Source organism: Furipterus horrens, unplaced genomic scaffold (genome assembly GCF_987537825.1).
Source record: "Furipterus horrens unplaced genomic scaffold, mFurHor1.1.pri manual_scaffold_12, whole genome shotgun sequence".
Taxonomy (NCBI): Eukaryota; Metazoa; Chordata; class Mammalia; order Chiroptera; family Furipteridae; genus Furipterus; species Furipterus horrens.
In genome coordinates, this window is record NW_028327182.1 from 51,388,645 (window position 1) to 51,407,806 (window position 19,162).

The window sequence follows — 19,162 nt, forward strand, 5'->3', positions numbered from 1 at the left end:
TTCTACAGGTTCTGATATGTAATATTTTTCCTATTGTTCATTTCTAGGTATTCCTAATTTCCATTAGGATTTCTTTGATGCCCAAGGTAGTTAGAAGTGCTTTATGTTTTTACAATTAAAAGGTTTTGTAACTATCTTATTCACTAATTTCTAATTTAATTGTATTGTGATCAGAGAATACAGTCTGTACAACACTCTAAAAATAGCTGACATTTGCTTTATACCGATTTCCCAAACCTGTCAATACACAATGTAGGCCAAAGGAAATACCTAATATTTTCTTATTAAGTAGTTAGGTCCAAACAACTTAACAAACTTTATTTTTTGAGGGGGGGAATAACAAAATATTGAAAGAAAAAAATTTTATTTCTGAGACAAAATATGCAATTGAAAGGAATATATAGTGCAATCTAACATTTAAAAATTGTGAACTATCTCAAGATCTAATAGTTCAGTGGTATCTGCAAGATGTTAAATAGCACCATCTTTCTGTAAAAAGTTTAGAATATTGCAAGGTGTCACTTTAAGTTCACTATGGAGCCTCATGGTAACTCAGTTTGGAAACTATAGCTTTATTCTACTACAAAACCAATTTTCAAATACGCAAGGGATATTTTTTCTTTTTTATTTAAATTTATTGGGGTGACATTGGTTAATAAAACACATAGATTTCAAGTATACATTTCTGTGTTACATGATCTGTATATTGCATTGTGTGCCCACCACCCAAAGTCAAACCATCTTCTGGCCCCCTTTACCCTTTACTACCCATCCCACCCCCTTCCCTCTGGTAACCAAAATACTATTGTCTGTGTCTATAAGTTTCAGTTTTATATCTCACATGAGTGAAACCATATGGTTCTTAGCTTCTTCTGACTTATTTCACTTAGCATAATATTTTCAAGTTCCATCCATGCTGTCACAAATGGCATCTTTTCTTATGGCTGAGTAGTATGGCACAGTATATATGTACCACATCTTCCTTATCCAATCCTCTTTCGAAGGAAACTTTGGTTGTCTGCATGTCTTGGGCACCATGAATAATGCTGCAATGAACATAAGGGTGCATATATCTTTGTGACTAAATGTTTTAAATTTCTTGGGTAAATACCCAGAAGAAGGATTGCTGAGTCATATGGTACTCTCTTCTTAATTTCTTAGGGAACCATTAAATGTTTTCCATAGTGGCTGTACCAGTTTACATTCCCACCAGCAGTGAATGAGGGTTCCTTTTTCTCCAACCTCTCCAACACTTGTTATTACCTGTCTTGTTGATGATAGATATCCTAAGAGGTGTGTGGTTGTATCTCATTGTAATTTTTATTTGTATTTCCCTAATAACTAGGGAAGTTGAACAGCTTTTCATGTATCTGTTAGCCATTTGTATGTCTTCTTGGGAGAGGTGTCTATTTAGGTTCTCTGCTCATTTTTTAAATTGGACTGTTTGTTTAGTGTTGAGTTGTATGAGTTCTTAATATATTTTGGATATTAAACCCCAGTTGGAGTTGTTTGTAAATGTCACCTCCCATTCAGTTGGCTGCCTTTTTTTTTTTTTTTTTTTTAATGTTTGAAGTTGTTTCTTTTGCTGTGCAGAAGCTTTTTAGTTTGCTACAGTACCACTCATTTATTTTTGCCTTTGGGATCAAATTCATAAAATGTTCTCTAAAACCAAGGTCCATAGTTTAGTACCCATATTCTCTTCAATATAATTTATTGTTTCAGGTCTTATATTTAGGTCTCGGATCTATTTTGAATTAATTTTTGTACATGAGGACAAACTATTAACACAGTTCCGTTCTTTTGCATGTGGCTTTCGAATTTTTCCAACACCATTTATTGAAGACGCTTTCTTTTCCCCATTGTGTTTTTGGCTCCTTTGTCAAAAATTATTTGCCCCTATACCTGTGGTTTTAATTCTGGGCTCTCAATTCTGTTGCATTCGTCTATGTTTCTGTTTTTATGTCAATACCATGCTGTTGTGATTATTGTAGCTGTGTAGTATAATCTGAAGTCAAAGTAGTATGATACCTCCGGCCTTGGTCATTTTTCTCAGAATTGCTTTGGTTATTTGGGGTCTTTTGTGGTTCCATACAAATCTGATGACTTTTTGTTCCATTTCTTTAAAAAATGACATTGGGATTTTGATGGGGATTGCATGAAATCTGTATATTGCTTTGGGTAATATGGCTCTTTTAACTGTGTTGATTTTTCCAATCCATAAATATTGAATATCTTTCCCTTTCATTGCATCTTTTTCAATCTCTTCTAATAATGCTTTATAGTTTTTAGTATATAGGTCCTTTACACCCTTTGTTAAATTTATTCCTAGGTATTTTATTATTTTAGTTGCAACTGCAAAAGTATTTTTTTCATTTTTTTCCTGAATTTCATTGTTAGTATATAGGAAAGCAGATTTTTATATATTAATTTTGTATCCTGTAACTTTATTGGATTTGTTTGTTGCTTCTAATAGTTTTTTGGTGGAGTCTTTCAGGTTTTACATATACAGAATCATGTCACCTGCAAAAAGTAGATTTTAAAATATGTGTTTATGAGATAACACTTACAAATTGCAATTTAACTTCTATCTCTCATTAATTGGTGCTTATTCATCTCCCATAATGATTCTTTGATAAATTACTTCTTGTAATTTTGCTTTATATGTACTTGTTATTTTTGTTTTATATATAACTAGCATATATAAGTAGGCATATATAAGTTTAGAGTTATTACAGCTTCTTAGTAAATTGTTTTTTTTAAATCAGAAGTTAAGTAATAACCTCTGCATTAGAATTAAAAACATGCTAAGATAGGCTCAAATCTTCCTGTTCAGTTTAAGAACACTTGTGAAACTGTCCAGACCATCAAGGGTATGCATATCAGAAAAGCCACCATGTATCTGAAAGATGTCACTTTACAGAAGCAATGTGTGCTTTTCCATCCTTACAATGGTGGGATTAGTAGATGCACCCAGGTCAAACAGTAGGGCTGGACAGGGTTGGTGGTCCAAAAAAAGTGCTAAATTTTTGCTGCAGGTACTTAAAAATGCAGAAAGTAATGCTTAAGGGTTTAGATGTAAATTCTCTGGTCACAGAGCATATCTAGGTGAACAAAGCTCCTAAGACGAAGAATTTACAGAATTCATAGGCAGATTAACCCATACACCAGCTCCCTCCCATACTGTGATGATCCTTACTAAAGAACAGATTGTTCTTGAACTGGAAGAGGAGGATGCACAAAAGAAAAAGATATCCCAGAAGAAACTGAAAAATCAAATGCAGTATAAATGCTAATAAAAGCTTTAAAAAAGTATGGTATGTAGAACTATGTTTAAAAAATTGCTGTAAAACACTATGCTGTGTTACACAGGCAGCAGCCTAATACATCTCATATTTATGACATCTCTTGATTAGACCATTTTCTCTTATGCTTGACTTAATCTCATGTTGTTTTGCACAGTAACATGCTGTACACACTTGTAGCCTAAGAGCAGTAGGTTATAACATGTAGCCTAGATGTGTAGTAGGCTAAACCATCCAGGTTTGTGTAACTACACTCTACAATGTTCACACGATGATGAAATAGCCTAACACATTGCATAGAACATATCTGTATGGTTAAGTGGCATATTACTCTGTAATATCACAACCAGGACACTGACATTGATACAATCCACTGCCCTTATTTGGATTTACCATCTTACTTGTATTTATTGCATGTATGTCTCTACAATTTTACCATGTTTATAGGTTCATGTATCCACCATTATAGTAAAGGTACTGAACAGTAACCAAAAATAGAAAATGCTCTCTTGTTGCCCTTTTATAAGCAAAAGAACCTTCCTTTTACCTCCCTGTCCCCATACTTAACTCCTTTACAACTACTAATCTGTACTCCATTTTTTCAATTTTATCATTAAAAACTTATGTAAATAGATTCATACAGTACATAACCTTTTCTTTGTGATGGGCTTTTTTTGGCTCAGCATAATCCCCTGAAAATTCATGAAAGTTGTTGCTTCTATCAATAGTTTGTTCCTTTTTATTGCTGAGTGGTATTTCATGGTGTGGACATACCACAGTTTAACCATTTACCCTATGACATGTAGGTTATTTCTAGGTTTTGGCTATTACAAGTAAAACTGATATAAACATTCATGTACAGATTTTGTAGGAACACAATTTTCATTTTTCTGGGATAAATGCCTAGGAGTGTGATTGGTGGGCTGCATGTTTTCCAGAGTGATTGTACCATTTTATATTACTACCAGCAATGTATGAGTAATTCAGTTTCTCTCTATCCTCTCTCCAGCACTTGGGGTTATCACCATTTTTATATTTTAACCATTCTCGTACATTTACACAATGGAATACTATGCAGCTGAAAGAGAGAAGGAACTCCTACCATTTGCAACAACATGGATGGAACTGGAGAGTATTATGCTTAGCAAAATAAGCCAGGGAGCAAAAGACAAATACCATATCACCTAACAGAGGACACTAATGAACAACACAAACAAATGTGCAAAATAGAACCAGAGGCAAGTAAACAAGGAGCAGACTGACAGTGACCGGGAAGAAGGGGTAGGAGAGAAGGGGGGAAAGAAGGAGAAGGGTCTATTCAAGGAACTTGTATAAATGACCCATGGACATGGACAATGGGGTAACGGGGTGGGGATGGACTGTGGGAGAAGGAGTGGGTGAGGTGGGGGACGAGCAATGGGGGAAAAAGTGGGACAACTGTAATAAAAAAAACCAATGAATAAATTTTTAAAAAATGTAACTATTTGCATAGATGTTTAGTTACTTTCAACCTGTATTTCCCTGACTGGCATTAATAATCATCACCATAATGATGATTTCCTTTTGCCCATTTCCTAACTGGTTTGTTTTTTTATACTATTGGACTTTAAGAGTTCGTATTACAGTAAGTACTCCCTTAACATCATCAATAGGTTTTGCAACTTCAAATGAAATAACAAAACCAATTTCACCATAGGTTAACTGATATAAACAAGTTCCTATAGCATCTCATCAATGTTATAATGACATGATGTTGAAGGAAATGAGGTTGAACAAAATGACATACGAGGATCTGCTGTATATGCTGGATACCAGTCCTGTGTTGGATATGTGGTTTTCTTCCAGTCTCTGCAGTTTGTCTTTTCGTTCTCTCCACATGGCCTTTCAGAGCAAAAATTATGAATTTGTTAAGGTACAATTTTCCTTTTATGAATTATGCTTTTGTGGTCAAGTCTATGAACTTTTTGCTTGGTTTTAGTTCCTTAAGATTTTGCTCCATTTTTTTCCCTAAACATTTTATAGTCTTACACTTTACACTTAAGTCTAGGATCCATTTTGTGTTTTTAATAAGGTGTGAGATTTAGGTTGGTTGTTATTTTTTTAATTTCTTTTGGTCTATGTATGTCCAATTTTCTAGTACCATTTGTTGAAAAGACTAGCCTTTCTCCATTGAATTAGTTTTGCACCTTTGTCAAAAATCAGCTGGGTGTATCTGGGTGGGCTTATTTCTAGGTTCTACCTTCTGTTCCACAAATCTATATGTCTGTCCTTCAAATACCACATACTATTCATTAGTGTAGCTTTTCTATAAACCTTAATAGTGGGTATGGAAATGACTCCTATTTTATTCTTTGTCAGAATTGTTCTATCTCTTTTAAAGCCTGTGACTTTCCATATATATTTTAGAATAAGCTTGTCTATGGCTAAAAAAAGCCTTGGTTTAATTTTGATAAGAAATGTATTAAACCAACAGGTCAATTTGAGAACAGGCATTTTTACTATCTAGAGTCTTCCAATCCATGACCACAGTACATGTCTCTCCATTTACTTAAGTCTTGTTTGATTTCTTTTAGATCCTGTACATGTTTGGTATTTTATTTTCTTTGGAGTTACTATAAATGGCATTATATTTTATTTATTTATTTATTTATTTATTTATTTATTTAGTTGGTTGGCATTATATTTTAAGTTTTGATTTCTGTGTGTTTATTGTTAGCATATATAAGTGATTGACTTTTAAGTGTTGATCTTGTATTCTGTGGTCTTGCTGAACTCATTTGTTCTAGGAGTTTTATAGATTCTTTGGGGTTTTCTACATTGACAATCATGTCATCTAAAAATAGGTTAAATTTTATGTAATCCTTTACAAACTACATGTCTTTTATTTATTTTTCTTGACTTATGGCCATGGCTAGAACTTCCAGCACTACATTAAAATAAGAGCAGTGAGATCCTGGATCTCAGGGGGAAAATATTCAGCATTTCACCATTAAGTATGTTAGCTGTGGACTCTTTGTAGATGCTCTTTATCAAGTGAGGTAATTCCCCTCTATTTCTAATTTGTTGAGATTTCAGCAAGAATGAATGTTATATTTTGTCAAGTGCTTTCATCAATTGATATATGATTTTTCCTCTTTAGTTTGTAAATATGGGATATTTTAAGAGAGATATTTTACTAAGAAGTGAAACAACTCAATCAAATGCCGGATCTGATTAGTCAAGTTGGAAATTTTGGTGGTTTTTGTCTTTATGTAAGGTCTTAACTGCTCTGACCCTCAGATCTAATGATAGTAAAGACCAATGGCATACCTGACAGATTAATCAAGAAAAAATTATATCAAATTTAATATGATGTGTCCAAGTTAAAAAAACAAACGACAGGTTTTGAACTAATTTTCAACTTATGAGGCATTATTCACTTAACACTTACATTAAAAGGTATTTATAGTGTAGTGCCATTTATCAGCTGTGTGATTTTAGGCGAGTTACTTAATTCCTATGTCACTATGTAAAAAATGATATAATATACAGAAGTACTGACTTCTGTATAAGTGTTGATGTATATAGGAAATTGAGAGATCAACAAAACAAAAGACAAAAGGGGTTAATAGAAAGAGTTTGAGACCAGTAAAACAGTATATATTAGTAACTAGATCTTACTTTCAATTTGATAGATCAGTATTGGTGTTATTTAAAGTATGACCCTTGGATTGGCTAAAAGTCTTTGAACTATCTGTTACAGATCTGCCGCAAGATAAGAAGCTTGTGCCAGATATTAACTGTGACACTAAACACACCATTTAGTTCTGTTATTTATTTAGGCAGAAAGGTTTTCTTGTTAAAGGAAGTAGTGTCTTAATTAATATTTTGATACAAGTCCCCTAACTTAGATCAGGACTTTTGAGTAGGATGCTCTATATCTAAAGTGCTTTTTCTTAAAACTTTAATAAATGATTTAAATATCAGCAAAATGTTAAGATACTATATTTAAACTTAATTCCTGATATTAACATTTAATAAGTACTAATGACATGCCCAGAATATGACTATGCATTTTGAAATGGGCTGGGAGGGAGACTTGGGAGTATCTGGAGCAGGAGGAGGGAAAAGTGTGGTCATTACCTTCACTTTAGAAGCTAATAATCTAAAAGAAATGAGTACAGCTTATCTATGAAAGTCTAGCTCTTTTTTCTTGTAGTTGCAAGAATCTCAATGTCAGTAATAACACTGATTTTCTACTCAATGGAGTAGCAAGGCTGGAATCAGAGTTAGATTACTCTGATGATAAAGAGTAGAGGAATATTCACTTGAATGACTCTCCTTGGCTCTGTAGAATCATATCAAAAGCAATTTGGCTTTGTCTGAAATTTAGGTTTTCTTTCAGGAAGGGTTCACTTTCTGCTGCCTACTCAAGGAATTGTAAAATACGAAATAAGGAACTGCTTGAAATCTCTTTATTAATTTCATTCTTGTTCCTCCTACAGGGATGTTCAGGAACTAATTGTAATTGAAAAGGAAACAACTTTATCCAGAAGACAATTAAAAAGGTAAGACGTCTAAGGTAACCCAGGTGGATATTTAAAAACATGCTCTTGAGAAACAAGAATTAAATTAACTACAGAGGAGAGATCCAAGATGGCGGAGGAGTAAGTGAAGCTACTCTAACCTCCTCCAAGGACCAATATGGAATTACAAATAAGTTGTAGAGAAATCATGCTGAATAACCAACTGAACATTAGCTGGAAAGAAGCCTTATAACTAAGGACAGACAAAAAAAATCACTTCACAACAATACTGGTAGGGAGTACAAAGGAGGTGCAAGAGGGCTAGCTACTCGCACGGGCAGCAGCGAAGTTCCAAAGGGTTATTTCAGCAGCCAGGGGTTTCACCCTTGAAAAGTGTAGGGTCTAAACCCCAAGCTGGGCTTCCCAGCCTACAGCAACAGAGCTGGAAAGGAACCCATATAACATCCAGCTGTGAAAAGCAGCAGGGTTTCTCTCTGCCAGGGAGAGATGACTGGAGGTGCGGACAGCCTCTTAAAGGACCAATGTACAAAATTATGTTTGCAGACACTTAACCTGGGTTCTGGCAGGAGGACGGCAGAGCTGACTAGAAACGTTTCAAGAGAGCCTGGGGTTGGTGGCTCTGGGGAGAACTGAAAAAACAGCCATGAGGATCCCTGTGCTGGGTCATTAACCATACTGTGGAAGCTCTCTCTCAAGCAGAGCACTCCTCTCCAAGTGGCATCAGTCTGAGGGGAAGCAATAACCCCACCTGCAGGAATTACTCTGCCCCACCATGTGGTACTTAAGCTTGAGGCTATATCACTAACCAGTTTAATACCAAAGGCTGAAAATACAAAGTAGCAGTCAAAATGGGAAAACCAAAAAACAGATGCCAAATGAAAAAGCAAGAAAATTCTCCAGAAAAAAAAAACAGATGAAATAGAGGCAAGCAGCTTATCAGCAGACAGTTTAAGATTAAAAGAATATTCAAGAGCATAAAAAGAAAAGACAGAGAAACCAGTAAAAAGGACCCAGTCAGAAATAAAGAATGCAATATCTGAAATAAATAATACACTGAAAGGAATACATAGGTTAGATGATGCACAGTATTGCATCAGTGATTTGGAAGACAAGGCAGGAAAAAACAAACAGAGCAGCAAAAAAGAAAGAAAGAAAAATTAAAAATGAGGAGAGCTTAAGAAACATTTTGGACAACATGAAGTGTAACAACATCTGCATCATAGTAATACCAAAAGGAGAAGAGAGTGACCAAGGGATCGAGAACCTATTTGAAGAAATAATGACCAAAAACTTCCCTAATCTGGTGAAAGAAAAAGACACACAAGTCCAGGAAGCTCAGAGAGTCCCAAACAAGTTGGACCTAAAGAGGCCTACACTGAGACACATCATAATTAAAATGACAAAGCTTAAAGACCAGGAGAGAATCCTAAAAGCTGCAAGAGAAAAGCAGGTAGTTACACACAAAGGAGCATCAATTAGACTGTCTCTGATTTCTCATTGGAAACATTTCAGGTCAGATGGGAGTGGTGTGAAATATTCAAGGTGATGAAAAGCAAGGATCTATAACCAAAGCTACTTTACCCAGCATGGCTATCATTTAAAATTGAAGGAGAAATAAGGAGCTTCCCAGACAAGAAAAAGCTAAAGGAGTTTGTTAACACCAAACCAAGTACTACAACTAATGTTAAAGGGCCTCCTTTAGAAAGACTAGAAGAAAAAGAGAAAGTAAAAAAAAAAAAAAAGAAGAAGAAGAAGAAAACAATCTAACAATAAAATGGCACTATATATGTATCTATCAATAATCATCTTAAGTGTAAATGGCTTACCATGTTCCAACCAAAAGACATAGGTTAGCTGAATGGATAAGAAAACAAGACACACACATATATATATGCTGCCTCTGAGAGAGATACAAAGACTAGAAGGGACAGAAAAAGATAGTTCATGCAAATGGAAAGGAAAAAAGCTGGTGTAGCAGTACTTATATCCAACAAAATAAGACTTTAAAACCAAGACTATAGTAAAGATAAAGAAGGACACTACATAATGATAAAGGGAACATTCCAACAAGACAATATAACTCTAGTAAACATTTATGCACTCAAAATAGGAGTCCCTAAATATGTAAGGCAAATCTTGATGGACATAAAGGGAGAGGGCAAGAGAAATACAGTCACAGTCATGGATTTTAACAACCAACTGACTTCAATGGGTAGATCTTCCAGGCAGAAATTCAACAAGAAGACAGCGGCCTTAAATTCAACAAGTAGACAGCGGACTACTACAGTAGTCCCTCTCTATATCGCGGTTCACTTATCGCGGCCTCACTGTATCATGGGATTTTTAAAAATATATTTAATTATTTATCGCGGATTTTTCGGTACTGTATAGGTATGTTGTTAAAGTTATGCAGGTTTAAGAGTGTAGAATATGTTTAAGAACATGAGTAGTGTTTATAAAAGTGTGGAAAAGGTTAATAAGGGAATGGGAAAGGTTAATAGGGACCGGGAACAGTTTATAAGTGTATAAGAAGGGTTTTTAAAGCCTTAAAAATATATAAATACTAAAATAAACGTAAGGTTCCTGCCTCGCGGATTTTCACCTTTTGCGTGGGGGTCCAGAAGGTAATACCCGCAATAAGTGAGGGAATACTGTATATCAAATGGATTTAACTGATATCTTTAGAGCATTTCATCGCAAAGCAGCAGAATATACATACTTTTCAAGTGCACATGGGATATTTTCTAAGACAGATCACATGTTAGGACACAAAACAAGTTTCAATAAAATTTAAGAAAACTGAAATCATATCAAGCATCTTCTCTGACCACAAAGCTATGACTACAAATCTATCACAAGAAGAACACTGAAAAGACATGCAAAGACATGGAAGGTAAATAACATGTTATTAAACAATGAGTGGGTCAACAACAAGGTCAAGGAAGACATCAAAAGATATCTTGAAACAAATGAAAATGAGGTTACAACAACCCAAAATCTGTGGGACACTGGGAAAGCAATCCTAAGAGGGAAATTCATAGCATTACAGGCCTATCTCAAAAAAACAAGAAATAGCTCAAATAAACAATCTAACTTTACATTAAAAAGAACCTGAAAAAGAGCAACAAACAAAGTCCAAAATGCGTAGAAGGAAGGAAACAATCAAGATCAGAACAGATATAAACCAAATTGTCTAAAAAAGTGATACAAAATATCAGTGAATCCAAAGAACTGGTTCTTTGAAAAGATAAACAAGACAGACAAACCTTTAACCCGACTCATCAAGAAAAAAAGATAAAGGACACAAATAAATAAAATCAGAAATGAAAGAAGAGAAATAACTGACAACAAAGAAATACAAAGTATTGTAAGAAAAATGTTTTGAACAACTATATGCTAACAAACTGGACAACTGGGACAAAACCGATAAATTCCTAGAATGTACACTCTTCCAAAACTAAATAGGAAGGAATCATAGAATATGAATAGACAGATTACACCTAGTGAAATTGAAGCAATAATTTAAAAAACTCCCAACAAACAAAAGCCCTGTACCAGATAGCTTCACTGGTGAATTTTACCAAACATTCTGAGGCCTAACATCTCTTCTTCTCAAATTATTTCATAAAATTCAAGGGGAGGGAAGCCTCCCAAACTCATCTGACGAGGCCAGCATTATCCTAATTTCAAAACCAAATAAAGACACTACAAAGAAAGAAAATTATAGGCCAGGACTTCCAGTCAAGATGGAGGTGTAAGTAGACACGCTTAGCCTCCTCACACAACAACAGAAAGAATTACAAAGAGATCTCAGAACACACAAAAAACAGAACCATAAAATATTGGGCTATACGGAAGTATGACAACTAAGGATTTAAGTCACATTCATTCAGTTAGCTATGAGAGGTGGATTGTGGTGGATAAAAATCTGGAGCAATAATCTGGGAGCAAGCTATCCCAGCCCAAGGCCAGACAGCACAGCACATGGTTACAGCACCAGAAAGATAAATCTTAATTTCCTCTGGCTATAAAATCCAGTGGTGGCTGGGGCAGCGAAAGAAACTGACGGATTTTCATTATTTAAAAAGCATGCAGGAGACTTCCGGCCAAGATGGAGGCCTAGAAAGACACACTGACTCTCCCTCCACAATTAAGAAGGAATATAAGTACCTCAAAACTAGAGACAACCAGAAGTTCCAGAAAATCAAGCTGCATGGAAGTCCAACAAACAAAGATATAAAGAAGAAATACTCATCCAGACAGGTATGAGGGGGGTGGGACCTGGGTGGAGAGGACGTATTATGGTGGCGGCAGCAGCGGCAGGCTGGTGGAAAGCGCAGTCACATGTTTTAAAAAGTGGGGAGGAACACCCGGGGAGCATTCCCAGCTCCTGACCAGACCAAGCACCTCGAGGTCCCAATACCAGGGAAAATCAAGCCTCATTGCTTCTGACTGTGCAAACAAGTGGAGGTTGGGGCAGAGGAAGAAACTGCCGGTCTCTCAGCAGAGTCTGCTTGTTTAAAGGACCCCCAAGATCCTAGAATGTCCGCAGACCCACCCACGCTGGGAATGATGGCCAGGGCAATAGCTAGAGAGGCACCAGTCCCATATGGAAGTGGGAGAAGTGACTGGAAAAGGGGCAAGTGCTGAGCAAGCGGCATTTTCCCTCTCAGACCCCTCTCCCACATACAGCGCTACAACGTGGTGTAACAGGTTGCCCTGTACTGACAAATACTTAAGGCCCTGCCCCTTACAACATAACAGGTGCGAAAGCTCTGCCTAAGACAGAGAAGCAAACAAACACAGGAGCCTGTCAAGATAAGGAGACAGAGAAGTATGGTTCAAAAGGGGAAACGAACCAAGGTTCCAGTGGGAGAACTACACGATGAGGAGACAGTCAACCTAACAGACACAAAATTCGAAAAACTGGTGATAAAGATACTCACAGGCTTGACAGATATGCTTGAGTACGGCAAATGCATAAGGGAACAAGTGAAGGTTATGCTAAGTGAAACAAAGGAAAATCCACAGAAAACCAATGGTGAAGGGAAGAAAACTGGGGTTCAAATCCAGGATTTGGAATATAAAGAAGAAAAAAACAGTCAACCGGTACAGAATGAGGAAACAATAACTGAAAACAATGAGGAGAGGCTTATGAACCTCTGGGACAACTTTAAACGTGCCAACATCCAAATCATGAGGGTGCCAGAAGGAGAAGAGGAAGAGCAAGAAATTCAAAGTTTATGTGAAAAAATAATAAAGGAAAACTTCCCAAATTTTAGCTTTTGTATTTTAGGTTGTTTTAGTTCATAAACTAAGCCTACAGAAATAAAATAATTAAAAACTGACATGGGCCAGGCTGGTGTGGCTCAGTGGATTGAGAGTCGGCCTGCGAACCTAGTGTTGCTGGTTCGATTCCCAGTCAGGGCACATAACTAGGTTGCATGTCAGGTCCCCAGTTGGGGGTGCGAGTGAGAAGCAACCACACAGCGATGTTTCTCTCCCTCTTTCTCCTTTCCCCTCTCTCTAAAAACAAACAAACAAAAAAAAAAAATAAATTATTTAAACAAATAACTGACATGGGGAATGTTACAGGAATTCAGAAGTTAAAGAGTTCAGCCTTAATTGATAAGCTTAAGTCATTAAAGCTGTAACTATGTAACTAAAGAGTTAAAGATATCAGCCTTAATTAATAGGCTTAAGCGACTAATGCAGGTGGAGAGCTGTTATTCCAAAATTGTGCACCTTTTGAATTAAAGACTCCTTTCCTTTATCACCAAAAACCCCCCACAACAAAAACAAAGAAAACCCAAACAATAAAAGGCAACAAACTCACAATAATCAACAACTGAATTTAAAAAACAATAACAACAACAACAAAAAAAAAACTAAGAAAACACCCAGAACAGGAACATAATCACAGGTATGGAGATCATTTGGAGGGTTATCAGCTGGGAGGGGGAAGTAGGAAAATGGGGGAAATGGGTTCAGGGATTAAGAAGCATAATTGGTAGGAACAAAATTGACAGGGGGATGTTAAGAATAGTATAGGAAAGAGAGAAGCTAAAGAACTTACATGTACCACCCACGGAAATGAACAAATGGGAGGGATTGCTTGAGGAAAGTGGGGTACTGGGCAGAGGAAGGAAAAGGGGGAAAAATTGAGACACTGTAACAGCATAATCAATAAATATGTTTAGAACATAAAAAAATAAAGCCCCCCCCACACAAATAGAAAATTATAGGCCAACATTCTAGAAGAACACAGAACCTATAATCTTCAACAAAATATTAGCAAACCGCACACAGCAATGCATCAGAAAGATATACATCATGATCAAGTGGGACTTATTCTAGGAGTGCGAGGTTGGTACTACATTCATAACTCAATTAATGTGATACACCACATAAACAAAAGGAAGAATAAAAACCACATGATCGTATCAATAGATGCAGAAAAAGCATTTGATAAATCCAGCATCCATTTATGATAAAAACTCCCAGCAAAGTGGGAACAGAGGGAACATACCTAAATATAATAAGGGCTATATATGACAAGCCCACTGCCAGCATCATACTCAAGGGGCAAAAACTACAAGCATTCCCCTTAAGAAATGAGACAAGACAGGGATGTCTGCTTTCACCTCTCTTATTCAATATAGTACTGGAAGCCCTAGCCACAGCAATCAGACAAGAAGAAGAAATAAAAGGCATCCAAATTGGAAAGGAAGAAGTAAAACTGTCATTATTCACAGACAACATGATACTGTACATAGAGATGCCCAAAGATTCCACCAAGAAACTACTAGAACTGATAAATTCAGGAAAGTTACAGGATACAAAATTAATATCCAAAAATCTGTTGCATTTTTACATGACAATAATAAACTAACAGGGAAATGAAGAAAACAATCCCATTCACAATTGCTACAAAAACAATAAAACCTAATCAAGGAAGTAAAAGATCTGTACTTGAAAAATTACAAGAAACTGAAAAAATAGAAGAAGATACAAATAAGAGGAAGCACATACCATGTTCATGGATAGGAAGAATTAACATCATTAAAATGTCCATACTACCCAAAGCAATCTATAGATTCAATGCAATTCTTATCAATATTCCAATGATGCATTACACAGAACTAGAACATTTTTTCAAAAATTTATATGGACCCATGAAAGGCCCACCATACCAACGGTGACCCTGAGAAAGAACAAAGTTGGAGGAATTACGCTACTTAATATGAAGCTATACTCTTAAGGCCACAGTAATCAAAACAGTTATGGTACTGGCATAAAAACAGACACATAGATCTATGGAACAGAATAGAGAACCCTGAAATAAACCCACTCCTTCATATTTATTTATTTTATATTTATTTATTAAATAAACTAGCAGAAAAAAAGCAAAAAAAAGGAAACTAAACCACTTTCTTACACCACACACAAGAATAAATTCAAAGTGGATGGAAGACTTAAATGTTAGACCCGTAACCATATAGTAGAAGAAAATATAGGCAGCAAAATCTTGGAACATTACTTGTAGCAGTATTTTATTGGATATCTCTCTCCAGGCAAGGGAAACAAAAGAAAAAAATAAGCAAACGCAACTACATCAAACTAAAAAGTTTTTGCACAGCAAAAGAAATCATCAACAAAATAAAAGGACACCCACAAAATGGGAGAATGTATTCGCTGATACATCTGATAAGGGGTTAATATCCAAAATTCATACAGAACTTCTAAAACTCAACACCAAAAAAACAAACAACCTAATAAAAAATGAGCAAAGGACTTGAATAGACATTCCTCCAAAGAGGACATACAGATGGCCAATAGACATATGAAGAAATGCTAACTATCACTCATCATCAGAGTGATGAAAATTAAAAACACAATGAGATATCATCTCACACCTGTCAGAACAGCTATCTTCACTAAATCAACAAACAAGTCCTGGTGAGGAGGTGGAGAAAGGGGAATTTGCACTATTAGTGGGAATGCAGGTTGGTGCAGACACTGTGGAAAGCAGTATGGAGATACCTCAAAAAATTTAAAATGTTGGGGGAGCAATGGAGGAAAAATGGGACAACTGTAATTGAAAACAATAAAAAAAAAAATTAAAAATGGATCTGCCTTTTTTAACCCAGTGTTTCCAATTTTGGGAATATATCTGAAGGAACCCAAAACACTCATTTGAAAGAAGATAAGCGCACCTCTATGTTCACTGCAGTATATTTACAATTATCAGGATTTGGAAGCAGCCCAAGTGTCCATCAGTAGATGAGTGGATAAAACAACTATCCATCATTTACACAATGGAACATTATTCAGCTGTAAAAATGAATTTTTACCTTTTGCGACAGTATGGTTGGACCTGGAGAATATTATGTGAAGTGAAATAAGCCAAAGAAAGACAAATACTATATGATTTCATTCATATGTGGAATCTAATGAACAAACTGAACTAACAAGGAAAATAGGGGCAGACTCCTACATGGTGAGCAGGATGACAGCTAGTTGGGGTAGAGGGGTTAAGCAAAAAGGAAAAGGGATTCATGGACATGGACAACAGTGTGATGATTGCTGGCGGAAGTGGGTATAAGGGGACTAAATGATAATGGGAAAAAAGTACAATAAAGATTAAATTTTAAAAAATAAATTAACTCCAGAGGACAGCACTACCATAATAGGAGGAATAAATAACCAAACACAAGTAAACAGCTTAAATTTAGAAGCATGCTAGAAGGGATAAAAAGTTTTTTAAAAAGGAGGAATCTGAATAACATGAGGGCCAATATAAGTTTTATAGCTTTGTTCCAAGCATGAAATAGTAAGGAAAAATAAAGGCCCCATCTAGAGATAGCTGGTGTAGTGTCAACAGATGACAATAAATACTTAATTTCAAGTTTATTCTTATTACCTTTGTAAAGAAGAATGATCTTCACATGAATGAAAAACCATACACAAAAGGGCACACACCATTCTATTTTTATGAAGTTCAAAATATGCAAAATAATTCATAGTGTAACAAACCTGGATAATGGTTACCTTTGGGAAAGTATCAATAGTATTCAAGAAGGGTCCTTGAGAGACAGGTAATGTTCGTGATCCAGTAGCTGGTTACACAGAAGTGTTCACTTTTTAAAAAATCATCAAGCTGTACACTTAAGATATGTTGAATTTTTTGCATGTATACATTAATAAAAACTCCAAAAGAAGGTAAGACTAACATGTTAAAATTCACAAGGAGATCACCTTACTCATTTTATTAGGCTTAGTTCACATCTCTGGTACACATGACCCAAAGATATTAAAAATCTTTTAAAAATATGATTGCCAGATCATTGTTAATATGTAAGTAGCCACGAAGAAGGTATGCAGTTAAAAGAACACTGGAATTACAGATATCTCCCAAATTTTATAAAAAATAATATATTTTTATGCTATATGGTTTTAAGAATGACCACTAATTTGCCACATTATTTCATTATTCAAATTGTAATTTTAATACCAGAAGCTCCTAATTTGTTTTCATTAAAAGCAAATCATTCTTACCTTTCGCAATTCAACTGTCACTTCATTTCTGTGTCTTCGCATTGTCTACAAAGAAAAAGAATACATAAGTATCTAAATATTGGTACTGCTAGTATATAAATTAAGGTCTTATGCATTTAAGATTTAAACTTTTTTGAAGTAATTTACTCTTAAGAAATATGGATTGGTCAGTTTTAGACTTTAAATAATAAACTATAGGAGGTTAAAAAGCTAAATTATTTTACTGGATATCTACTGGTTAATTTTGTGGGAAGTAGGAGTGAGGCTTGGTTGCCTAGAATCTATTCCCCTTCTTTAACTTCACCTAGGTTTTTGAGAGGAATTGTATACTCTCTCTTGACGGAACTACATATTAAAGTATCTCTACTGGTTTAACTAGGGCATGAGGCTCAAACACATGAACAGAACTCTCCCCCCCCCATAACTCTGAACCTTGAGCAAAGTAGGAAGAAAGAAAAAAAAGAAAGCATCATAGGACCAGGTATAATGATGCCTATCTCCTGGACTTGCTCTATTTCCAGTTATCTGGTGTCCCTACTAATTCTATGAAGTACCCCATATTTTTCCAATAAATTATTGTTTGCCTAAGTCAGCAAGACTGGTTTTTGGTGTTTGCAACCAATGAGTTCTATTCTAAAATATTTACATTTTTAAAAAAGTAAACAACTTGCTGCCATGGCCTTAAAATCACATGAAAATAAAAATGAGTTTGGGAAAATATTTTGTATCAGAAGGTAAAAAGTATCCTTATTTCCTAAGATTCTTTATCAGGCATGTCTTATCAGAAATTACTGAAATAATTAACTATCCCCTCTCCCCTTGATGTACTGATATAATGAATTATTTTATTACATATACATTGGGTTGTTCAAAAATTTCATTTTTTCCCCATAAGATGGCTCTAGTAGCATTTAGCTGTCTTTGACTTAATTTGAAACAATTTAGATTTTATTGTCACAGTTGTCATATTATTATGCATTTAAAAAAACATCAAAATTGGCGAATTTCTGTGTAGCCATTACTGAAGATGGAAGAAAATATGTAACATTTTTGTCATATTATGCTTTGTTATTTCAAGAAAGATAAAAAAGCAACTGAAACACACAAAAAATTTTGTGCAGTGTATGGAGAAGGTGTTGTGACTGATCAAACGTGTGAAAAGTGGTTTGCGAAGTTTCATGCTGGAAATCTCTCGCTGGTCGGGCAGACAAGATGAATGTGATAGCAATCAAATCGAGATAGTAATGAAGAACAATCAATGTTAAACCACGTAGGATGTAGCTGACATACTCAAAATATCCAAATCAATAAAAGTTATAGGTGAAAATGAAAAATGTGTCTTTTATTTTATGGAAAAAACTAAACAGACTTTATGGCCAACCCAACAAGTATGGCAAAATTATTATATTTTTTTAATAAAGACTACATGGCCATGATGTATTATTTTAATATACTGTCAGATTCATCATACTATTTTATTTAATTCTTTTGTTATGGTATCTCTAAGGTTTTCTTAAACTGTAGTCATAAAGTAATCCCCTTTTAGGGGGAAAAACCCATGGTGGCCAAATCATATAGAAATATTAATCTACATATAAACTTATGCTTAAATATAGGCATATTTAAGTATACACAAAACTGCAAAACAAAATCCAAATTAGTAGCATTCATTTAATGTGATGGAATGATGCATTGATAAAATTATTATCACCAATAGGGTTCAACAGTAAAAAGAAAGAGCTTTAAGTCTAATTCTACATTTAATATGTTTTTGTT

At 35.2% G+C, this 19,162-nt stretch overlaps 1 protein-coding gene across 1 annotated transcript in view; it reads right to left on the reverse strand.

Moving 5' to 3' along the window:
* Positions 1–19,162, reverse strand: part of KPNA3 (karyopherin subunit alpha 3) — a 152,373-nt gene that overhangs the window by 63,681 nt on the left and 69,530 nt on the right. Inside the window, exon 3 of the mRNA XM_090258288.1 lies at positions 17,387–17,431. Within this exon, the coding sequence (XP_090114414.1) occupies positions 17,387–17,428 (42 nt within the window). The 5' untranslated portion in view covers positions 17,429–17,431. The remainder of the gene's footprint in view (positions 1–17,386; positions 17,432–19,162) is intronic.